Source organism: Brachypodium distachyon, chromosome 3 (assembly GCF_000005505.3).
Source record: "Brachypodium distachyon strain Bd21 chromosome 3, Brachypodium_distachyon_v3.0, whole genome shotgun sequence".
NCBI classification, from domain to species: Eukaryota; Viridiplantae; Streptophyta; class Magnoliopsida; order Poales; family Poaceae; genus Brachypodium; species Brachypodium distachyon.
Window position 1 is genome coordinate 29,947,252 of NC_016133.3, and position 9,123 is coordinate 29,956,374.

At 52.3% G+C, this 9,123-nt stretch overlaps 1 protein-coding gene and 1 non-coding gene across 2 annotated transcripts; both read right to left on the reverse strand.

The window, feature by feature from the left end:
* Positions 1–4,832: 4,832 nt before the first annotated feature.
* Positions 4,833–8,387, reverse strand: LOC100840236 (pentatricopeptide repeat-containing protein At5g04780, mitochondrial). Its single transcript, XM_003574012.4, has one exon. The coding sequence runs from the start codon at positions 8,379–8,381 to the stop codon at positions 5,544–5,546; it is 2,838 nt and encodes a 945-aa protein (XP_003574060.4). The 5' UTR covers positions 8,382–8,387; the 3' UTR covers positions 4,833–5,543.
* Positions 8,388–8,510: 123 nt separating this feature from the next.
* TRNAN-GUU lies at positions 8,511–8,584 on the reverse strand. Its single transcript has one exon. It is a non-coding gene; the product is annotated as a tRNA-Asn (tRNA).
* Between the last annotated feature and the right edge of the window lie 539 nt (positions 8,585–9,123).

The window sequence follows — 9,123 nt, forward strand, 5'->3', positions numbered from 1 at the left end:
CGCAGGAGATGATGATCCCAACCGAGGTTCACCTCCTCGAGTACAGGGCCATCATCCATCTCCTTCGGGTGGAGGACACTGTCGTGTCTACGGACCGCTCCTCGTCGGATGACTGGCCCTCTAACGATGGCGATAGCGGCCACAATGGCGACCCGCCCCATGGCTACGGTGACCGGCGGCCTGCCAGGGGGAACATGCAAAACATCTTCAACTGCTCCCGTGGTCAGGTGGACGCGGACGACGCCGGGGGCCATCCCTCTGGCTTTCGCCGGGTCGACAGGGGTGAGCGTCTGGCTGGTGCGCGGTTGTCGGTGGCGGCCGCGGAGTTCAGGCCTGCGGAAAGGGTTTTGTCCCTTTCCCTTGATCCCGTGGTCGAGTGGATGCGTGGGCCTCTGTGGTGTGCCAAGGAGGTGTGGGACCCCATGTGGCTTGAGGCCTCCCCGTCCTTGTCTGGCTCAGGTTCGATGGCTCCTCCGGATTTGTCCCCGTCGGACTTGGTGGTCTACCCTGAGGATGTCTCCTCTATGGCCCACTCCCCGGCCCCGACAATGGAGCAGGCATTGTTGAGCACCTTCGTGGTCAGTGTTTCCGGGGGCGTCTCGCCGGCGCCGGCTTCTCCTGTGGCGGCTTCGGAGGGGGGTCCTGGGGGTGCCTCGCCGCGGTTGGCGCGGTCACCAGCCTCCCCTGGTGAGGACTTGGCGGCTCCGGCTTCCCGCGGCGTCGAGACCTTCTGTGCCCGGGTAAGGCGGGTCACCTCGCCGGTGCTGCCCAGGCCTTCTCAGCGCCGGTTGCGCAAGCGGGTTTCCCAGCAGCAACTCTCGCTTCGACGGAGCAAGCGGCTGGCTGGGCAAGGGGTCTAGTCGGCGAGCGCGAAGAAGCAACATAAGGTCTAGATTCACCGTCTAGGTATTGCGCGCGAGGGGGAGCGCATTGGCGATGCGGCTCTACAAGCCTATCTTAGGCTGTTTGACCGCCCCCTCTCACCGGAGCACGTGACGGCGATCCTCTCTCTCTTCGGTTGGGAGAGCACTGCGCTGCCCCTCGAGGAGGGCGCGGAGGTGGAGGTGCTGGGTTAACCTAGCCCTCTTCTTTGGCTTTTGCCATGGTTTGGTGGACGTTTTGATGTCGGACACAAATATTAATGTCTTGGTGTTGAACGTGCGAGGCTTGAACTCTAGGGCCAAGCGCACGGCGGTCCGTTCGGTCGTGGCTTCTTCGGGGGCTTGTATTGTGGGACTTCAGGAATCTAAATTGAGTTCGGTTTTGCGCTATTTGTTGGATGAGTGCTTGGGGCCGGATTTTGATTCTTATTTTTGCTTTACGGCCGGGGTTACCTTCGGCATGAGGCCTACCTGGTGGATCACGGTGGTGTATGGTCCGCAGGACGACGTCGATAAACTTCTTTTCCTCCAGGAATTGAGGGACATTCGCGACATTCATGTGGGACCGTGGTACTTGGCCAGGGATTTCAATCTGATTGTGGACCCTGGTGACAAGAACAGTACTAATATCAATAGGAGGATGATGGGCAAATTTCGCAGAGCCCTGCGGGATCTGGAGCTTAAAGAACTCTATCTCAATGGGCGTTGATATACTTGGTCGAATGAGCGGGAGCATGTCACTCTTGAGAAGCTCAGCCGTGCGTTCTCCTCCGTGGATTGGGAGGCTGTTTCCCCAACTCCTTCCTGTCGGCTCTCAGCACGGCGACCTCGGATCATTTTCCGTTGCTTGTTGCTTTGGAGGCCCATCTTCTCAAAGGGAGGAGGTTCCATTTCGAGATTTTCTGGCCCAAGGTCGAGGGTTTTACTGACGTGGTCCAATCCGCGTGGTATGCTGGGGATCTCATCCAAAACCCATTTAAACGTCTCGACTCTAGGCTGCGCGCCATTGCGAAGAGGCTTCGTAGCTGGAGCGACCGTTTTATTGGGAACATCAAGATGCAAATCCTCGTGGCGACTGAGGTGATCCTACGTCTTGACGTGGCCATGGAGCTACGTGCGCTTTCCTCGGAGGAGAGAGGACTGCAGAGTGTGCTCAAGCGCAAATTGCTTGGGTTGGCCTCCTTGGAGCGCACACTTGCACGGCAGCGCTCGCAGGCATTGTGGATCCGGGAGTGGGATGCTTGCACAAAATTCTTCCACCTCCATGCGAGTCATCGCAAGCGGAAGAACTTCATCACCCATCTTATGGTGGATTGGGTGATGGTGGCGGAGCATGAGGAGAAGGCTGAGGCCGTGGATGCGTTCTTCTCTGGGCTTCTTGGCTCTGCACCAGATCGGCCTTTCTTGCTGGACCTTGATTTTCTCGGGGTCCCGAGTTGCGATCTGTTGGGCCTGGAGGCTGATTTCACGGAAGAAAAGGTTTAGGCCGTGGTCAAGGCCCAGGAGCTGGATAAGTCACCTGGGCCGGATGGGTTCACCGGGCGTTTTTTCGTTGCGTGCTGGGAGATCGTCAAAGGTGATGTGCTAGAGGCTTTCAACTCTCTGGCACATTTGGACGTTGGGGCCTTCATGTCGTCAATACTGCCCTAATTGTGTTGCTGCCCAAAAAGCCCTATGCATTGGAAGTCCGTGAGTTTCATCCTGTGAGCCTGATTCACAGCGTGGCTAAGCTCTTTGCGAAGGTCTTGGCAACTAGGGTTGCCCCGAAGTTGCCCCTCCTCGTGGGTCCTCATCAGAGCGCCTTCGTCAAGGGCCGTTGTTTGCATGACAACTTCATGTTAGTGCAAGGCACTGCCCGCAAGCTCCATCGGGATAGGATTGATGCGATCCTCCTTAAGCTTGACATCACTAAGGCCTTCGACATGGTTGACTGGGCTTTCCTCCTTGAGACCTTGGTGCGGCGTGGTTTTGGCCCGAAGTTCCGGGCGTGGATTTGTGGTCTACTCTCCTCGGCTTCGACACGGGTGCTCCTCAATGGCATCCCTCGAGCGGAGATTGACCATCGCCGTGGGTTGAGGCAGGGTGATCCCCTCTCACCAATGCTCTTCATTCTTGTCATGGATGTGCTCCATTGCATGATTGAGAAGGCCACGGAGATGGGTATCCTGTCGCGGCTTGTGGGGAGAGGTTTTGACCCACCTCACCTCCTTTTTCGCCGACGACGTGGTTACTTTCCTCCGCCCCACTAGGGAGGACGTGGTTGGTTGCTTGGCGATTATGGTGGATTTCGGTGTGGCGTCTGGGCTTCACAACAACCTCGCCAAGTCCTCTGCTCACCTTATTCGTTGCTCGATGGAGCAAAGGGCTTTGGTCGCTTCCTTGCTTCAGTGTGAGATCAAGACCTTCCCTTGCACTTATCTGGGGCTGCCTCTGGGGGTGCGTAAGCAGATGGCCAATCAGCTGAGGCCCCTAGTGGACAAAGTTGAAACTCGGCTTGCGTCATGAAAGGCTCCCTTGCTGTCCAAGGGGGGGCGGTTGGTCCTCATCAAGTCAACCCTTTCGGCGATTCCTGTCTACCCCATGATGTCGCTTGACCTTCCTGGAAAGATCATCAAGGGGGTGGAGAAAATTTGCCAGGGATTCTTGTGGAAGGGGCAAAAGGAGGCCAAAGGTGGGCATTGCCTCGTGGCTTGGGATTCGATGTGCTTGCCGAAGCAGTTGGGCGGGCTTGGCATTCCTAATGTCCACCTGCTGAATCTGGCCCTCCGGGCTCGTTGGAGGTGGTTGGAGCGATGGGACGACTCCAAGCCGTGGAGGGGGCTTGCCTTGGACACCCCCAAGGAGGTGGATGATATATTCGAGGCCGCTACTTCGTCCATTGTGGGTGACAGGAGGAGTACTAGGTTCTAGACTGATCGTTGGTTGGGGGGAGAGAGGATTCGTGATTCTTTCCCGACGCTGACGGTGGCCGTCCGACCTAGATTGGTGCGGCAGCGCACCGTTAGGGAGGTGGAGGTGCTTGATGGTGCGTGGATTGAGGATGTGGGACCAAATCTTGGGGAAAATGCCCTTGCGGAGTTCCTCTTGCTTTGGGAGAGAGTCCAAGGGTTTCGGCTTGATGGGACTATTGCCGACACCCTGAGGTGGAATTGGTCTAGCGACAGGGTTTACTCCGCCAAATCGGCGTATCTAAACCTCCTTGCGGGACGGGCGTTGGACCCGTGTGCGACCGAGATCTGGCACTCAAGGGCTCCCCTAAAGTGTCGGGTCTTTGCTTGGCTGGCGGCGAGGAATCGGTGTTGGACTGCAGACCGTCTGGCCAAAAGAGGCCTTCCGCATCCTGACCGCTACCCACTTTGCGACCAGGAGGAGTCGATCTCACATCTTCTTCTTGGTTGTGTCTTGGCGCGTCAGGTTTGGGATACCTTGTTCTCGGCTTGGGGACATCGCGAGTGTATGCTGTCTGCAAGGGCCTGCCTGCGGGATTGGTCGTCCACTTTGTCCTTTCCACGCCGGGCACGGAAGGACTTTCGAACGGCCACCACTGTCGTCCTTTGGACCATCTAGTGCCACCGGAACGATGTGGTCTTCAATGGCGCGTCTCCTTCGGTTCAGAGGATGCTGTCCACCATTCTTGAGGAACTTGGACGTTGGGAGAATGCTGGGCTCCTTAGGGGTAGGGTTTCGGTGGCGGCCTTTAGGGCGAGTAGGTTGCTTCTCGGCGTGTAAGTTTTTCTCTGTTGTTTGCCACTTTGTGGTGTTGTATTGCTGCTTTTGCGGTGTTGTACTAGCCATCTGGCTCTTCTTCTTTAATCGATGATGCACCCGCTGGGTTGCATTCTTAAAAAAAAACAAGTAATATGAGTTGGAGACAACAGTCAATTTTAAGATAGAACATCTTGTATTAAGGAAGGAGTACGTTCCACAATGCGTGCGCAGAAGCTGAAGAGAGAACATAAAAGTTATCAGTTGTACACATGAATCTGTTCGACCCAGAAATTATCATATACTGATGTCATTACAATCACGCACGAGTAGCTACAACACGCGAGAAGCTACATTTCAAGAACAATCAGTCTCCAACAAAGTTTGCTGTAAATTCTATCTCAAAACCAGCTGACGACCTTGCAAGTAAGCTAACATTTCAGCCCCCGCTGCACCAGCGCACCGTATAATGGGTAGTAACTAGAAACCTTGGAGTACTGCTGTACATCAGAGAGACAAATCACAATGCTTACGCAAACAAATACGGCTAGGCGGCCTGCTGCCCCATCTAGGCCATCAGTTACCTGTAAATCAACAGCTGAAGAGCTCAAGAGCATGGCTGAACTCGTCCCCCATCATCAACAACTTATTAGCACTATGAGCCACCCATGTACAAGTTTTATATGATGAAATCATAAAACATACATCTCACTTCTAACATAATTCTGGCCAACCTTGCCCCTTGCTCCCTCAGAACTTTGCAAGAGCTCCAGGCTTCGAATCTTCCTTGGAGCAAACCATATTTGCAGCCCATGGGTTGAAGATGGTGCCTTTTTTTTCAGTCGAGATGGTGTAATCTGACTTTTGAGCTGGTCGCATGTCACCCTCGTGAGACATTGCTACAGTTTTTTCGTGATGTACAAGAGAGAGTTTTTTCATGTTAAACCAACTTTTCATCTACCACATATCTCCACAGCTGCATGAGCCATTGCTAAAATGGTGATAGGTGCAACCATCTGAAATAAATATTTGCCGGTTCTTGTCCCTTGAGATGAACTTCATTGAGGAATGACATTCTTTGCACATCCGAAAATTCTTCGAGACCCGTATTGGCTCATGAGCACACATGGATATAAGTCCGTAACACACCGCAATCCGCTCAGTATGGTGGCATGACAACGGATCAACTTCTACATTGCAATAGGGCTCATTATCCTGAGGAGCATACCCAGATTGTTCCATTCTACTAGCTACGTCCTTCCATGCATTCAAAATATTCTCGAATGCAGGATGAGACATAACTCCAGCCTCAAATGAATCCACATTTGTACCAAGATATAGCAAGCTGCATTGTCTCTCCACATGCAACCCTTGCTCTGTCATAGCATCTCTGACAGAGTCAGTGAAATCCCACAGGCCGTTGTTGGCATATATATTGGAAAGCGCCATGTAGTTTGAAGTATTATTTGGTTCGAGCTCAAAAAGAGCTTTTGCAGCCTTATCCGCAACCTCCAAATTTGAGTGTAGCTTACAAGCTTTGAGAACAGTAGACCATAGGCATGCATCCGGCTCAAGTGGCATCTTCTGGATAAGTTCTAGTGACTCCTCCAGTAAACCAGCTGTTCCCATGATGTCAACCATGCAGGTATAGTGTTTTAAAGTTGGTTTTATGCAATACAAATCTTCCATACTGTATAAATAGCTCCGAGCTTCCTCCATGGAACCTTCTTGCTTACAAGCTGAAAGAAGTATAACGAAAGTAACATGATCTGGTTGAATTCTAGAGTGTTCGATATACTTGAACAATCTTTTAACATCTCTAGGCATCCTATGAAGCAAGTAGCAACTCATCATTGCATTCCATACTGCTATATCCTTTTCAACAGTACACTCAAAAACCAATCTAGCATCATCAATCTTACCACATTTCCCATACATATCTATCAATGCAGTTGCAAGAGTATCTGGATAACCACCAAACCAGTTTTTATTAATGTAACCATGTAGTTCTCTTCCATATCTCAGTGCCATCGTCATACCAGAAGACAGAAGAACTATATGCATTGTCACCAAGTTAGGAAGTAAATCAGACTTGAGCATTTCGTAGAACAGTTTCAAAGCAACTTCTGGCTTCCTGTTATGCTTGTAAGCTGCTAGCAGACTGTTCCACGTGACAACATTCTTATTCCTGATTCCCTGGAAAAAATTGGCAGCAGATACCATATCACCAGTTTTACCATAAAGGTCAACCAATTTGCTAGAAACAAATATGTTTGATGTCAAACCATTCCTCAAAGCATAACAGTGCACTTCCTTGCCGAAACGGTGTAACTTAAGGTCAGTCAATAGTGAAAGGACACTAGTGATGGTAGTCCCATTTGGTTGAATTGGGCTGTTATTATCATGAAATGACCAGTGCTTTGCTTCTCTGTTCGGGAGCTGCATGTATCTGAAAGCTTCCAGTGCATCTGCACAGAGGCCATAGTGATGCAAGCCAGATATTAACGCATTCATCGATATCACAGTAGGCTTCAAGCTGAAATTGGCCATGCCTGACAACAGTTCATACGCTAGTTCTTTCTGACCTGTTCTAGCATATCCAGAAATGAAACTGTTATATGTGACAATGTCAGGCTCCAACCCATCCTCCTGCATCAAGTTAAAAGCTTCCCACGCCTTGTCCATCCTCCCATCATTGATATATGACTGAATCAACTCATTCCATACAGTGACATTCCTCTCATCAATGGCAGAAAACACACTTCTTGCATAAGCAAACTGCCTGCACTCAGAGTACATGCCAATCAAAGAAGAACCAATGTAAACATTTAATTTGATCCCACACCGTACAACATAAGAATGCAGCTGCTTTCCAATGCCTAGTGCCATCAAGCCAGTGCAAGCAGGGAGTATACTAGCAACAGTCACTGCATCGGGCATCTCGGTCTCGCACATCTCCTGGAAGATGCCCAAAGCCTCATCGTAGCGTGAGTTCTGGACGCAACCAGAGATGATGCAATTCCAAGAACTGACCCGCGGCTTGACACCCCTCAGCCGCATTTCATCAAACAGATGCAGCGCAGCACCAAGGTCTCCATTCCTCGCGAACCCAGACACCAGCGTGTTCCATGAAATCACATCCGGCCGCACGCCGCTGGCTTGCATCGATTCAAACAGCCCTAGAGCCTCGTCGAGCTCCCCGGCGTTGGCGTACGCGCTGACGACAGCCGTCCACGCCACGACGTCGGGTTCGTGGAGGGATGCGAACGCCGCCCGCGCGGCGTCGACGTCCCCGAGCGCGGCGTACATGGCAACGACTGCGTTCCCTACCACGGCGTCGTCAGCGAGCCCGGGCCCGCCCTTTGCGGCGAGCGCGTGCGCGGCGGCGGCGAGGCGGGACGCCCCGGCCCCGGCGCAGGCGCGGAGCACCTGCGGGAGGAGGAACCTGTCGGGGGTTGGCCCCGCGGCGCGCATGGCTGCGAACGCCTCGCAGGCCGCGCCCCAGCGCCGCGCTCGCACGCAGGCGCCGATCTCCCGCGCGAAGGCCGCAGCCGCGGGCCGCGCGCGCTGTGCCGGGGCATGGGCATGCCGCCTCTGGGGAGAAGACGCCGCGTCCAGCAACCGGCGTGCAGCATTGGTCGGGGCCTGTAGCGAGCGCGAAGTAGGAGGCGGAGACGGAGACGGGGACGACGGCAGCATGTTGGTCGCCATTTTTACGGCGTCAGCACTGCCGCTCACTTCGGCTTCGGCATTTCCATTTCGAAACATGGTAAGGAAGAGAGATAATCTATGCATGTCGTGTGTGGAGCATGGAAACTGGGCCTTTCTAAGCCAGAAAATATGTACCATCTGCAGGGTATCAAAGGCCAGCCCAATACGAAGTCTGCCGGCTGATTCCAACTGGAGCGAAAAAAAATACAGACACGCTAGAAGGAGGGCTTGAACCTCCGACCTTGTGGTTAACAGCCACACGCTCTGGCCAACTGAGCTATTCCAGCTTTGTATGATCACAGCTGTTTGAAACTTATAAATAATAAATATCATATTCAAGTCACCTTACATAACATAAAAACATATTTCGTAAAAAAGCATGCATAGTACTTTTTAAAATGTATTATCGTCATTTGGTAGCACGGTAGCATCCAAAATGCGAGCATTGGGTATATCCTCTCAAAAGGCTATGTGTATGCGGCATATACATAGTGGCGAACCCAGGTTTTCCATATTGGGTGGGGTAAAGAACCGTGTTTGCAGCATTGGGCGGGACAAACACATTAGTTTTTAATATTGGGTGGGGTAACGAACATGTACTTTTAGGAAATAATTCCTAACCCAAGTATGTTCATCACTCATGACTTCTGATCTTTTTGGATGGACGATTCGAGAGACTTTCTCAAACTTTTGAAAGTAGTCAACTTTTGCAGGGGCAGTGTCGTGGTGGAGTCACGGCAAATGTCATAGGATGGCTTAAGTTGGGGCCGATGGATGAAGGAGGATCCGGAGGAGGGATGGCGCGGTGTAACCACACACAAGTAAC

Excerpts from the sequence above, each read along its gene's own strand:
- LOC100840236 (XM_003574012.4), bottom strand. The coding sequence starts at position 8,381 with ATGCATAGATTATCTCTCTTCCTTACCATGTTTCGAAATGGAAATGCC.